This window comes from Peromyscus leucopus, chromosome 15 (genome assembly GCF_004664715.2).
Source record: "Peromyscus leucopus breed LL Stock chromosome 15, UCI_PerLeu_2.1, whole genome shotgun sequence".
Taxonomy (NCBI): domain Eukaryota; kingdom Metazoa; phylum Chordata; class Mammalia; order Rodentia; family Cricetidae; genus Peromyscus; species Peromyscus leucopus.
In genome coordinates this window covers 36420493-36435947 of record NC_051076.1, presented here as the reverse complement: position 1 = coordinate 36435947, position 15455 = coordinate 36420493, and the positions used below count along the sequence as shown (strand labels likewise).

The 15455-nt window shown below is 42.1% G+C and overlaps 1 protein-coding gene across 8 annotated transcripts in view; it reads right to left on the bottom strand.

The window, feature by feature from the left end:
• Dnm3 (dynamin 3) overlaps window positions 1-14930 on the bottom strand; it is a 500231-nt gene extending 485301 nt beyond the window's left edge. For 4 of the 8 annotated variants that reach the window (XM_037211327.1, XM_028864442.2, XM_028864443.2 and 1 more), the window contains exon 1: window positions 14567-14891. In XM_037211327.1, the coding sequence (XP_037067222.1) occupies window positions 14567-14727 (161 nt within the window). In that variant the 5' untranslated portion in view covers window positions 14728-14891. Of the gene's footprint in view, window positions 1-14566 lie in introns of all 8 variants that reach the window. The other 4 variants (XM_037211326.1, XM_028864441.2, XM_028864444.2 and 1 more) reach the window with 2 other exon arrangements.
• Window positions 14931-15455: the final 525 nt, after the last annotated feature.

Here is a 15455-nt window from a genome sequence, read left to right as displayed (position 1 = left end):
CCACACACACACCCGCCATGTTGGTTCTGCCTCACCAAAGGTCCACCACAATGGAGCTAGCTGACTGTGGACTGAATCCTTGACGCCTTGAGTCAGAACAAAGTCTCTCCTCCTTTAACTTTATTTGCTCAGGTGTTTGTCAGTGGCAAACCTTAACACGATGTGACAGATACTACATAAGTGCTTTACATGTATTACCTAATTTAACTGTCCATGAGTCAAGTGCTGAGACAGGTGAAATTAAATGACTTCCCAAGACCATAGAGTGACAAAGAAGCAGAGGTGCCATGTAACTCCAGGCAGCGCGTGTGGCTTCACAAACTACATGTTCTTCTCTTCAGCACTCTTCAGATCTTTAGACGCAATCTATGCCAACTCCATGAAAGAAAATGTACACTTTAAAACTGCCTTTCCATCCCCAAAACAACGTATTTCATAAAGTAGATGTCACCTTCAGCTTGACGATCCGAATTCCTTCTGGTTATGAAATATCACGTTCTCCTAAAGCCGTGTTTATACCTCCGTGGTCAGAAATGACTGGTGTGAGCACAAAACAGAGGAGAAGAGAGAGAAATAATGAGTGGGAAAAGTGGCAGGCAAAAGCCAGAGGAGTCAAAGAAAACTCAAGTAGAGATGTTGAGGATGCAGGGAGGGGGCATAAGCTTCGAGTTCTGAGAAGAGGAAACACCAAAGTTGTGCTTTGGAAGTTTCTACCCGAGACCAGCAACAGTGTGGTGAAATGGATGGGGCCAGAGGAAGCAGGATGTTGCCAGCCACCTAAGTGTGAGATGAGAAGAGCCTTCACCAGAACTGTTGAGATGGGGGTAAGGAAGAAGAGGTGCACTGAAGGGTGTTTTGATATGGTTTTTACACAGCATTCTTCAATGTAGCCCAGGCTGGCCTCAAACTCACTGTGTAGCAGAGGATGACCTTGAACTGTTGGTCCTCCTGTCTCTACCTCCCAAGGGCAGGGATGACAGGCATGTGCCACCACACATGTGCCATTGTTGTGCTGGGGGATTGAACTCGGGGCTTCATGCATGTCAGACAAGCACTCTACTGAGACACATCCCTAAACCCAGAGGGTATTCTGAATGAAGAAATCAGATATGAGATTTAGGAAGAAGACTCTGAAAACAGAGTAAATCAGGTTTCTACATGGGTACATCCCTAAAAGAAGTAGAGGTTAAGATGTGGAATGCTTGAGAGAGCAAGTCCGACGGAGTGAGATGGCTCAGCAGGGAAATAAACTTGCCACTGAGCCTGAGGGCCTGAGTTCCATCCCTGGGACTTGGATGGTGGGGGTACAGAACCAACTCAGTCAATCTGTTCTCTAGTGTACCTACACATGCACACACACACATACACACACACTTGCACATACACACTCACACACACATAAATATATAAGAATTTAAGAAAATGTGTTAACATCAATTCTTTTTTTCAGTAATACAGTTCACCTCTATGACAGTGTTATCTACAGCTGCTTCCTTCAAAGAATTGTACCAGAAACAATTCTGTTTTCTCTTCCATACACTAAGAGCTACTTTTTTTTTTTGAGTACCTAAAAGAATAGACTCAGGGAGGTCTTAACATTTTTATGTATCTGTTATCTATCTAGATGAAGCCTACTATATGTATGTATATATAATGCATATATATGTATATAATATGATAAGTTGATGTGTTGGTGACAGTACAAATCCTAAGAGCTGTATATATATATATATATAAATGTGTGTGTGTGTGTGTGTGTACACATACATACATTTTTTTAAGTTGGAGTCCTCCCTGAAACCCATTAAGCTCAGTTACATAATCATCAAAGTGCTTCAGGCCCAGTCCTTCTCCCAGTTGTCACGTGCCTAGCAGCCAGTGACTCTGCAATCTCCTGTCCCCTGTGGGTACAGCACTGCCTAGACTTCTTTAACTGCGAGAGTGAACAGTCATCCTTCTGTGAAGTTTAAATCTTTCTTCCTGTAATTTTAAATCATTTGTTCCACTAGAGATATTCAGCATCAAACTAAGACATCCTGCCAACAACAACTATTTATTGACAAATCCTCCTGAGAGCTGATAGGTCAGTGTGTTGGTCTCACAAATCCTCCTCCTGAGAGCTGATAGGTCGGTGTTTTGGTAACAGTACAAATCCTCCTGAGAGCTGATAGGTCAGTGTGTTGGTCACGGTACAAATCCTCCTGAGAGCTGATAGATCAGTGTGTTGGTCACGGTACAAATCCCCTGAGAGCTGATAGGTCAGTGTGTTGGTCACTATACAAATCCTCCTGAGAGCTGATAGGTCAGTGTGTTGGTCACAGTACAAATCCTCCTGAGAGCTGATAGGTCAGTGTGTTGGTCACAGTCTTCATTCTATGACAAAACACTTGACAAAGACAATGAGGAAAGAAAGACTTATTTGGGTTCATGGTTTGGAACTACAGGCCATCTTAACAAGGAAGGTGGTGGGGGCAAGTGCATGAGGCAGCTGGGCACACTGTGTCTACAGCCAGGAAGCCTAGAGAGATGGATGCTTATATTTCCCCTCACCTCCTCTTCTGCATTCAGTCTGGGACCCTAGTCCATAGAACAGTGTCTCTGCTCCCTCCTCAGTTAAGCATCTCTGAAAACAATATCTTCAACATACCTAGGAGCTTGTCTCTTAGGCGATTCTAAATCCTATCAAGTCTGGATAATAAAGGTTACCACTACCACTACACGTGTTTTCCGCTATAATACCTGTGCCACACATATCAGATTCTACTGAGTAGCAAATTTTTGAAGAGGTGACTGCACTCAGAGAGCTTCCTGCAGTTCTGGCACACGGTGGACTCTTAAAGAAGGGACTCAACAAACAAACCCATCTGCCAGCAGTTTTCAAACAGAACTCTCCGCTGCTTTTATCAGCTACCTACGAACAAGTTTATTAAACGCCCTCTGCCCCCAAAATCAAATTTCACATAATGAGAATATAAACTCAGGGGAAGTGACTCCACCAGGAAAGCGCTTGCCAGACAAGCATGAGGAACTGAGTGTAGATGTCTGTAAGCATGGCGCTGGGGAGGTGGAGGCCAGAGGATGCCTGGAGCTCGTTGGCTAGCCAGTCAAACCAGGGAGCTCTAGTCTCTAGGAAAGACCCTCATTCAAAAATTAAGATGGAAAGCAATGAAGGAAGACACTGGATATTGATCTTCAGTCTTCTCGTGTGTGCACACACATGCACATGTGACTAGTACACAAAAACATAAGCCCAGAAGTAATCTGGCAGACATGAAGACAAGTGAAACATCTTGAGGGGCCTCAGTGGACAAAGGGCAATTTTTATTGCATATTCTTTTAGAATGGCTGGATTTTACTGCGTACACATTTAACTTTTTCAATTAAATGGCAGTTAATTTTAAAAACTCATACTAAAATGATCTCCATTTTAATTCATTCTCATAGGATAGTATGATACAATGGAAATTGTGCCTACTATAATGAAAAGGTAAGTTCAGTCATTTAAATGCAGAATCAGCAAAGGATTAGAAGAGCATAGATTTAAAACAGTACCGACACATTCAACAGCTTTAAAAACCAGGGTGAAGCCTAATGTTGCCTAGGATATACTTAGGAATATGTCATTGCCACCTGAGATGTAACTGAGTGCCTTATTTAAAGCTATCACAACCAACTGCTTTGACACCATGGCCCATGAACAGGTTGTAACCTTTGTGGTTAAAGTTCATCGTCAACAGGATCTGAAGTTACCTAGGAGACAAGCATCCAGGTATACCTATGAGGGATCATCTTGATGGCTCTAATTGAGGTGAGAAGATCCACCCTTGAAATAGAAGACACCACTCCCTGAGCTTTGTGCTGGACTGCATGAAAAGAAGGCTAGCTGGGTGGTGGTTACAATGTGACCAGGTTCCGCCGGGCTGTGGGCAGTGGTGGGGCACGCCTTTAATCCCAGCACTCAGGAGGCAGAGCCACTCGGATCTTTGTGAGTTTGAGGCCAGCCTGGTCTACAGCGCAAGATCCAGGAAAGGCACAAAGCTACACAGAGAAACCCTGTCTGGAAAAACCAAAAAAAAAAAAAAAAAAAAAAAAAAAGCTCCCATAGCCGTGACTTCCCCAGTCATGACTTCCCCAGGATCATGTAGCTAATGCACTCATATAGTTCCTGCTGTATGCCAGCATTGCATTATATGTATACATACATACATACATACATACATACATATATGTATAAAATAACAGGTATACAAGAAGCTGCAATAATTGGGTAAACAGACAGGGAACCAGTCACATAGTAAGAACTCTGCAGAGGCACCCAGGGTAGGCACTTGATGTCAGAGGGGACTGAGGAAGACAAGCCAGCATCGGAAGGCACCATCATGCTACCACAGCTCACCGGGGACATTCCTTCAACATTTCCAGGGGACGGACCTCCCACCAATACAAACCAAAGCCACGAACTGACTTAGAAATGCTCCTAATTCTTAATGCAGTTAGACTTCTGACAGGGCTAGAAAGATGGCTCAGTGGGTTTGGGCACTCGTCACTCGTGTGTGTGTGTGTGTGTGTGTGTGTGTGTGTGTGTGTGTGTGTGTGTGTGCCCACACAAACATTTCAAAGGAAAATATATCCTAAAGATGGTATGCTGCATATAACAGAATCAAATGCCTTCCTCAAAACCTATTCTCTGGCCAGCAAGATGACTCAGCGGGCAAAGGGCCCTGCTGCCAACCCTCACGAGCTGAGTTTCCAGCTCTGGAAACCGCATGGTGGAAGGTGAGAACCAACTGCACAAGTTGTCCTCCGACCTCTGTGGTGTGACCACCAAATGTGACACTTATGCACACAAAATAAATGATTTTTAAAGTAACAAGTCTGTTCTCTAGAACGGCTGAGCATGGCTACAAAATCCATTCTATTATTTCTGTTACTAATTCGATTACTTCATTGTCTCCAGGATTCACCAAAGGACTCCTTGTGTGTCAATTGGATAGTTTTCATTTATAAATTAAATTAACAAAATATGCTTTACTGCCCTCTCAGGGAACTTGTAAAGATTAATGATTTAATTACAATGTGCTTTGAAACTGCTGGAATGGAGAAGTAATTTAATTCAGTTTATGTATATGTGTCTATTGAAAGACGTTACATTGTGATAGTGCTGAATGTGAACAACTTTCTCCCAGGAAGTCCCAAACACGACTTTTTAGTGGGATCTAAAAGTGTATTTTGATGCAACTATAATTTTGTAACATTCACACACACACAGACAAAAAAAAAGACTACAAATACACATGATCATTCTTACATTTTCTTTTATTTTGGGTGGGTTGGTTTTTGCTTTGGTTTGGTTTTTGTTGACTTGGTTTTGGTTTTGGTTTTTATTGAGTTTTATTTGTTTGTTTTGAGACAGGACCTCACACTCACCATCTTCCCCAGGCACATGAAACTCATGGCAAACCTCCTGCCTCAGTTTCCCAAACAATGAGTTTATAGAAGTGAGCAGCCATGCTTGGCTTACTTTTTCAGTGTTCAAAAAAACACCTAGTCGAAATAAATGATTTAATCATAGTGCCATCATTTATTGAATGTATCTTTTGGGCCAGATACAAGGCACCATCTCAGAATTCACACACACACACACACACACACACACACACACACACACACACACCAAAGTTAAGTCAGATAGGTAAACTAAATCCCAAGAAGGCTAACTCCGTTACGATATTAGTGAGAGTCAGAGATGGGACTGGGACTCCAGTGAAGCAAACACAAGCCCTATCATCATGTGATGACTCCTCAAAAGCTGCTTTCCAGAGCACTCTAAAAAGACACAAACCACAAGCAAGATTGGTCACTGTGCTAGATAGTTTTATGTCAACTTAAACACAAACTAAAGTCATCCGAGAGGAGGGAACTTCAATTAAGAAAATATCTCCATCAGATCGAGTTGTAGGCAAGCCTGTAAGGTATTTTTTTTTAACTACTGGTTCATGAGGGAGAGCTCTGCCCATTGTCAGTGGTATCATCCCTGGGCAGGTGGTCCTGGGTTCTATAAGAAAGCAGGATGAGCAAGCAATGATGAACAAGCCAGTAAGGAGCACTCCTTCATGGCCTCTGCATCAGCTCCTGTCTCCGGGTTCCTGCCCTGTTTGAGTTCCTGTCCTGACTTCCTACAATGATGAATAATGCTGTGGAAGTGTAAGCCAAATAAACCCTTTCCTCTCCAAGTTGCTTTGGTAATGGTGTTTAATTGCAGGAATGGAAACTCCATCTAAGACACTCACCCATCAAATTACTTATTTAAGTGGATCTGTCTTTTTATCTAAGTCACTGAAACAATAGACAAAGGGGTGCTTCAGAAACTCTATTTCTGATATGCCTATATATGCAACCCATAGCTCTATCATTTCCTTGAAGCAGGACATGACATACTGTCACAAGGAATCACTGATGTACATACACTTTTAGCACCTGGAAAAAGCGATCTCTGCAAAATCAAGGATTTAAAACCATATTGACACTTGTTAAAAACTAACTATTGAGATTACTTGTATAATAACATTGACAGACCTTAATGCCGCTCAATTCCCTCAAAGACCGCAAACACAATCAAGGCAAGAATGTGAACCAGGCAAACTGAAGGATGTATATTTGCTACCCAGATGTATTTTTTATCTAAAATCCCACCCATTTAAGTAGTGACCTTTTCAGCTCTATTATTTATACACAAAGTTTCAGAAGCATGACTTGGTGTAAGGAAAGCCCTATCATTGATTGTGATAGGCTCAGCTTTCTAGATGATGCCCACCTAGAGGACAACATGCAGTGTATCATTTGATCTTCTAAATCTCACATTTTATTCAGGGGTACACCATCTCAGAAAACTATCTTGTCTAACTCTGAGAAGAACTCTTCCTCGTCTTCATCTACCATCCTGTGTGGAAAAAAACAAACAAACAAACAAACAACCGCGCACTATCAGTGCTGGTGTGCTAGCAAGAAGAGTAATTCAAGGGAGTGTCAAGGAGAAGGCCTGGTCCAGTACTGCAGAGGAATGGGAAAAGGGGGAGGCAGGGTGGGGGCGGGAGGGAGACGCTCTAAAACAATGGGGGAGGGAGAAGAGACAATGAAAACCAAGGCAAAACTACAAGTTCTGAACATCAAGTTCCAAAGCCTGCTCTCTAACTTTTCCTGACCTTGGACAAATCTCCTGGAGTATCCTAATGTAACTCCAGGAAATGAGTGAAAATTAAACCAGAGGGAAGTTTCGTACATCAATCTTTTGTGATGCCAAAGTCCTTGCTTCTGGTAAAGGAAGAAAAGATAAATTATGCATAGCCACACATGTGCAAAATGCTACTCGTCCACTATTAATAAACACTCAATTTTTTGAAAATAATTTCTGAAAAATTTATTTATGTATTTATTTATTTATTTATTTATTTATTTATTTATTTATTTATTTATTGTCTCACTATGTAGTTCTGGGTAATCTGGAACTCCATATGGAGACTAGCTGGCCTCAAACTTACAAAGATCGATCTGCCTCTGCCTCTGGAGTGCATGTATACTGCTGGGTGTGTACCACCACTCCCAGAAATACACATGATTTAAAATCTACCTCTCCTCTTCCCTCTCACACTAAATGCTTTATTCTGAAATGAGAAAATGGAATTCCTCTTTATTATTAGTGCCTTGGAGGTAGGGGTGTGTGTGTGTGTGTGTGTGTGTGTGTGTGTGTGTGTGTGTGTGTTATCATCTCCTTGCACATATTAGGCAAATGCTCTATCATTGAGATCCTCCCCTGAACCCTGTCACATTTTTAATCTCTCCAGTGCCTTCTCTCTTTGCTCCTCTCATTTTGGGCCCTCTGTAATGTGCAGTATCTCTTTGTGATTAAAAAGTCAGTCTAAATTCAATGGCTTGTTGTCAAGCCAGACACTGAGACACAGATCATCACCTCCCTGCCTTGACATTGATACTTCAATGCATGTAGCCTTGAGCTAAAATGACATGGACAATCCATATATTTTCTACTTTCCACTTAAATCCTGGATCAATTTCAGAGCTGCAGCTTTGGGAGGGCTGCTTTAAAAAGTGATATAAGTTTTTACCCTAATTAATTGACAACAGCCTTCCTCTTATATATTCATTTCAAAGTTGTGATCTCATACTTCATCCTGTCAGTTCTCATATTTCAATTTCATTTACTATTAGTATATGGGGGGAAATACCGTGTGCCATGGCACATGTGTGGACTCAGAGTAGATTTATGTGGGTTCCATGGGTACTCAGGTCATCAAGCTAGCCTTTCCCTACTGAGGCATCTTACCGGCTTGACAGTTCTCTCCATATACATGCATACACACACACACACACACACACACACACATCAGTTTCTGGGTGTTTTATATGCCCACTATACTTAGAATTCAATAAATAGATGTTCACTGATGTTACCTCTATATTTCTCAAGAATTTCAATAAGAGTCGTGTCCAAGGTTACATCAAGGTTTGGCAGCTTACTAGCCATGTGGTCTACACTAATAGCTTGCTTCTCTGCCTCTGAGTTTTATCCCCGTTGGCATTTGGATGTGAAAACCATAAGAACTGAGAGATGTGGAGACTATATAACAGAGTCCAGGCCTACATGCACAGTAAGGCCTAAACTAATGTTGGCCTGCTCTTCCCTCTATTATTGAAACATGTGTTCAGTATGTCATAATCCTTTCAGGTTTTTACATCAATGTTAATAGGATGAAAAATTGCAATGTAGGCTTAGATTGGGGAAATGGAAAAACTCTGTCCATGTAGACTATTAGATTATTCTATATAGTACATTAACTTTCAGCTCTCTTAATTTGGCTCTGGAAGAAAGGAAAAGTCCCCTTTTCTAGCTGCCTTTGATCCTCTTAAAAGTAAATAAGACCATCATAATGAGTAAAGCCTCATAATTTAACTCTGCTTAAGAGTAGCCACAGAAAAGGCGAGGTCTAAGTAAAGCCTCCCAGCCTCATGCTGCTCTGGTGTGGGTGGTGTTTGTCTCAGAAGCTTGGCTTCCACTGGCAGTGGTAAGGGTTGGGAGAAGTGTTAGGAGGTAGGCCTTGGCAGAGATGATTGAGATCGTTGGGGTCTTTGATCTCTGAAGTAGTTAATGCACTTTTGTGGGGCTTTGGTGAATTCTCAAGATGGCTGTTATAAGAGGAAAAACATTTCCCTCCACTCTTCTTTCTCTCTCAGGCTTTCTTTCTTGCCACGAGACTTGTACCTCTTTCACACACACTCCACCATAAAGCCATCTTCCATGAAGCCCTCACCAAAACCATGCAGTGCTGTTTGAGCCTCCAGCCTCTAAAACTTTAAGTTAAATAAACCTCATTTCTTTATAAAATTACTCAGTCCCCACAATTTTGTTATAGCAATAGAAGGCATACTAATATATAAATCAAATATTATATTTCATTAATAGAGAACCCAAAACCCTATGTTCTAACATGCCTAAATATTATTTATATCCCTCTGACATTATGGAAGACTGCCTGCTTTGCTATTTTAACAAAATCCCTCCACTCAGTACAAACATACTCTGGTTAACTAAGTTTTAACCTTATTCACAATTAGAGGTGAATGAGGTAGTGGTGGTGGTTTGTGGGACAAGTGTTGAGAAAGAGTTTCACATGAGAGCCCAGGTTGCCTGGAAGCCACCACATCTCAGCATCCTGAATGCATTGTGGGCATGAGATACTATGCCTGCCCCAACTTCATTCTCTTATTATTACTTGTATGTCTGTATGAGTGGAGGGGTTCTATGCACATAAACGTGTGTGGGTCTATACCAGAGGTGGGCATCCTCATCTATTGCTCTCTCTCTTATTTTTTGAGATGAGGTCTCTCACTGAACCTGAAACTTGCAGTTCTGACTAGGCTGGCTGGCTATCAAGTTGCCGGGATCCACCTGTGTTTGGGGTTACAGTCACCCAAGGCCATACCTAAGTGATTGTGAGCCCTGAGGATCCAAACTCAGGTCCACACCCTTGCACAGCAAACACTCTTAATCACTGAACCATCTTCTCAGGCCCCCAACTTCATTCTTTAAAATGTTAAAAAGAATTTTTATATTGGTTAATCATGAATAAATCCAAAACAAAGATATTCAGTCAAAGTCAGTTCACTTATCCACATTTTTTTCAGACATTACTGGTATTTAAATAAGTAATAATGTTGGTGTGGTGAATAAATTCTAATTGTGAACCAATGATAGCCTTTAAAAAGGCATTATATAATGCTGATTCAGCACAGATATCTTCATAATTTCAGGTTCCACCAACTCATTAGATAAAGAACAGTTCACATTTTTCATATTTTACCAACTAATTCTTTGGAAATTTCCAAGCATAATTTTCAATAGGTATTACATTTTAATTATCAGCATCCATTAACCTAATAATTATAATCTTAAGAGCCGTTTCTTTTTTAAAAATCCAGTAACTTATTTTGCTATTTTAACAAAATCCTTCCACTCAGTACAAACGTACTCTGGTTTACTAAGTTTTAACCTTATTTACAATTAGAGGACTCTTACTCAGTTTTAAACATGTTAATGAAATCTGTCAAAGGAGTTAAGAGTAGGTTAGTGCTTGAGCCATATAAATTTTAGATTAAATTATCTGGTCATATCCAATAACATCATCAAATGGCTAACAGTTTCCCTCAAACTGGATAACCAAAGTCTTTATAAACCTTGTAAGGAAATAGATAAATAATATTGAGAAATTTCCACATTGAAACAAACTCCCATCAGTATAGTCAGTGTTTAAAAATCTTTTATCTAGCTTCCATTAACCACAAAATCTTTTCTACTTGTTCAGAATTGGAGGTCTGTTTACCACCCAGACTGGAACACAATAACATAAAATCTTCTGCCTATATAATTAGCATTGAACAACTAATGCTGCTAACAAGTATATCATTAAAAACATTTGCACATTAGCAGCTAGTACAGTTTTCACTTAGCACCTCAATAAACAAGTTGTACGCACTCTAAACACATACTTAAGGAAACAACACATTTATGTTTCAGAGTTATCTTCAGGAATGTCTAATAGAGTAAATAAAAATTTGTGTCTTTTAATCAATACTTCTAAGAGAGTAAATGTACACAACATAATAGGAATAGAATTATCAATATAGCAGTTTCTTGCTCATAAGCCCAGAGTTATAAGACCAATAAGAAAGATGCTGAAAATATTAAACAAAAGGTGTGATAAACCTCCACGTGGTAAGACAGTCCAGCACACAGGTTTTAAAGACTACATTAAAGACCTCTAACACCTCAGGTTGAACAGAAGTTTTTACATTAACTGATATTATCCATGAGTGACTTGTTCAAGCTCATTACATTTTAATTTCCTATTAAGTAAAATGAAATGAATGAGCCTAGCTACCTCTTTGGAGTTTTATGAGGATTAAATGAGCTTATCCATATAAAAGGACCCAAGATAGTATCCAACATGCAGCAATCACTCAATAAATATTAGCCATTGTTTTTACCTTGACTGTCCTCTAAACATACATGTTTAGAGCCGAGTCTCGGGATCTTTTCTCTTTATTCAGGTGGCTTAGGCCTATAAGCCCAGTTACTCAGCAGCTGACAGAGGACTATCACAAGTTCAGTGCCTGCCTAGGATACAGAGTGATTCAAGTCTTTTTACTTAAATTTTTTTAAAAAAAAGTTGAGAAACATGGGTTGGAAATATAGCTGGGTGGGGGGAGCACCTTCCTGGCCTCGAGTTCATCTGAAAGGGAGGGGCAAGGAAGTTCATATAAACACATAAATAAGAAAGCAGCTGAATAAATTCAATTCTTCCATTTACAAACTAGACAGATGGACAGATTCGAGCCTGGTAGTGAACCCCTATCTTCCTTCAATCCATGGGCTTCACTTTCTGGGTATTAGACCCACAGACCTTAAGCAGTTTCTCACTGCCAGCATATAGGCTCGCCTTCAATCAAAACAATCTAGCTACTCACACTATATCACATTAATATGCAAATTTGTCACTTCAGCAAGAAAATCACAAACAAGGAGTTCATTCATGATACATTTTATTCATGATACACTCAAACTTATCACCCCAAAGTTGATTTTACACGTAGTTAAATAAACACATTCACATCCAAACGCATTCAGTGGTATTTAAAAAAATCAACATAAGCAAATTATTTTCAAGGGAAAGATATGGTTAGCTACTAAAGATGTGTTGTTAAGTGGTGAATAAATCAATAAATGAATGCAACAGAAGTTGAAGAGAACAATTGGTCAAGCATTAAAATGAAAACAGCTCTGAGTAGAGGAGAAATATTGCATTTTAAAGAACTCTATGTTGGTTATAAAATTCCTGGTTAATAAAAAGTTAAGAGGTTACAGTGAAACATGAATACTTTTTTTTTCCCCCAACCTGGGCTGATTCACTTCTGAAACTGGAAAGATGTTTCCCCCCTAAGGTTGAGTTATAATTAGAAATTAGATTCTTCAATAATTCAATGACTGAAATCTTTATTAAAGTCAAATGACCTTCTAATTAAGTTTCCTCCTTAATATATAAGCTGTGCTAGACAGGTGCTCCCGTGCAGCTAATAAAGGCTTACTTAATGAACATGTTCTTCTCTGCTCATTATTTTCTTCATCATTCCAACAGTCACCACTAGTAAAACTTCATAAAGTACAGCAAATTACTGATGCACTCTGGTAAATGCTCTGATTTTTATAGTCCCTATCTTTCACTTCATTCTAGAAAAATGTTCACAATTAAATATATTACTCTACTGTATCTCCTTTTTCTGTCTCATGACAAAAGAATATACAGCTAGCAAAGGGAAACACACACACTTGCATTATACCATAGCATTAAGAAGACTGTTCAGCTTTTCAAACCTGGAGAGAAGAACTGAGATATGTGCATAGAATTTACATTGAGTTCAAAGGCACTGACCAAAATATACTTATATGCTCATCCAAGTACATTATAAGGAAGGTGCATGGAAACATGGCTGTAGCATTGAAACGCAATTTTAATCTCCAAGGATTTTTTTTTAGAATAAATATCATTACATCCTCGCCTTAGACCAGAAATCTGAGATGACGTAGACAAAATGTTTTGCTATCGCTTTTCTTATTGAGCAAAATGAATTATAAAAACAAGGGGAAATGACTAGCCAAGGATAGCAGCCAGTTGCCAGCAATTCCACTTTTTATCTTTCTAGTTCATACTGAAACAAGAAAAATGAAGCGTATCTCCTGAGAGGAGGCGCATCATCGGAGAAAAAAGAAAACGCACTTTGTGATGCTCACACCCAAAAATGTGGGAACAGTCAGCGTTACAGTTTACACATTGCCAAGCAATAAAAGAAAGAAGGGGGTGGAGGACCGTAGCAAGAACCCTCTGCATCACAAGTCGCTCTCCAGCCAAATAAAAGAATAAAACGCAATTCCAGTTTTCCCCCTCCAGCCTGCTGTCTTCACTGCTGCACATTCTACCTGGTTTACTACTGGAAAACAGATTTCAGCCTTCGTAGTGCGCTCCTCACGCCAGGCCGTTAGGGTAACTAATCCTTCCTGAATTGCTCACTGAAAGAAACGTAGATTCCCGACTTAAAACGGTAATAATTCTCTATTTGTTTTTTAATTGGGAGACATGAAGAAAACCACGGCTACGATTTGGGTTCTGTATGTTAGCTTGAAGACCAGTTGGATAAATAAGAGCTTAGGGAACGCAAGAGGATGCTGGGGGTGGGGTGGGGGGGACAGAGAAAGTGCGAGAAAGATGCTGGTCAGTTCTGAGATGATGCAGGAATGACACGGCACCTGAACATCACAAGTCCACGGTCACCCCCGGAGGTCTCGGGTTTTCAGTCATGCCTGAGCAGTGAATGGGTGAACACTCAAAACACGCCACCGTTTTATTCTTCTGCTCCCTGGGCGAAGGGTGGTAGGCAAGCGTCTCCGGATAAGCCTTCGCCACAGGGATTTCTGGGTCCACACACCCCGCCTCCCCAGCTCGGGGCAGACGATGACTGTCTCAAACAGTAAGGAGATCGGAAAGCCAGGGCGAGGGGAAAAGAACCGAGGAGGAGGGGTAAATCCCCACAGCCGAGCTGAGAGCCTCGGGGAGGGTGACAGGAAAGGGAGGAGGACGTTGAGACAGGGGACTGGAAAGCACCGAGCTGCGCATCCAGGCTGCCAGGAGCTGGCGCGCACCGAGCCAGCGAGGGAAGTCGATCCTGGGGCGGACCCCGACTCCCCCACCCTTGGTGGGGAGGAAATGGCTTTGTATGGCAGGATGAAAGGCAGACAGGGGGTCACCACGGGGTGGAGGATGCGGAGACGAAGGATGCCCAGAGGAGGGAGGACCTCGCCTGCTCCAGGGACACTCCTGCTCTGCCCCCAATCCGCCGCAGCCTCTAGTCCACCCTCGGGCTCCCCAGACCGTTCCACGTTCCAACGGCCTGGAGCAGGGGCGCCCCCACGGCCGCGCCCCCACCGCGTTCCCTGTGCGCTCACCTGCCCACGAAGTTCTCGAGCACCGAGCTCTTGCCGGCGCTCTGGCCGCCCACTACGGCGATCTGCGGCAGCTCCAGCAGACAGCTCTGTCCCAGCGCCGAGAAGGCGTCCTGCAGACGGTTCACCAGCGGGATCAGCTCCTCCATCTCCCGGTTCCCCATCTTGCCTGCGCGGCCAACTGCCCCACAGGTCTCCGCTCGACTCTGTGACCTGGCAGGCAGCCCGGGCCTTCGGGGCGCTTGCTTGTCGGGGTGGTTGCTGCACCGGGCTCAGATAGCTGAGTCCCTGCACAGACGTCGGATCCCCGCCGCCCGCTGCTAGGCTCCTGACAGCTAACGGCCCACAGCGCGCTTGCGCAGGCTGGAAAGGCGAGAGAGGCGTGGCCTAGTTCTATATGGTTACGCCCACAACACGCCCCTCGCCTGCTCCTCCCTTGAGTTTCCAACCCTACTGCCCTGGCCAGGCGCGCATGCACTGCCTCCCAGCTGCGGCCAGATGTCACCGCCTAGGCTAAAGGGCAGAGTTACTGCACTTGATGAAGGAATAGCCTAAAATCACTCCCAACTGGCATTGCTGGTCCTTTTCAAGGAGCTACCCCCACAAAGACCAGCGGAAGGCATTACCATTAGCTAACAACCGAACATTGTCATCAGCTGCACCATGCACCACCACCACCATCACCACCACCAGCATTTCATTGCACCAGAATACATTTCCCAAATGGAAATCTCATGTTTCACACCCTACTCCAGAACTCCGGATTGCTGTGGGAGGTAGAGATAAGCTAGCCTTTTGGAGTCAATTCTTCTTCCATTGGAGAACTGGGTTATTTAACCTTACTGAAGTACTCATCTTTACTGTCTCAAACAGTAGAGAGATCAGAAAGCCA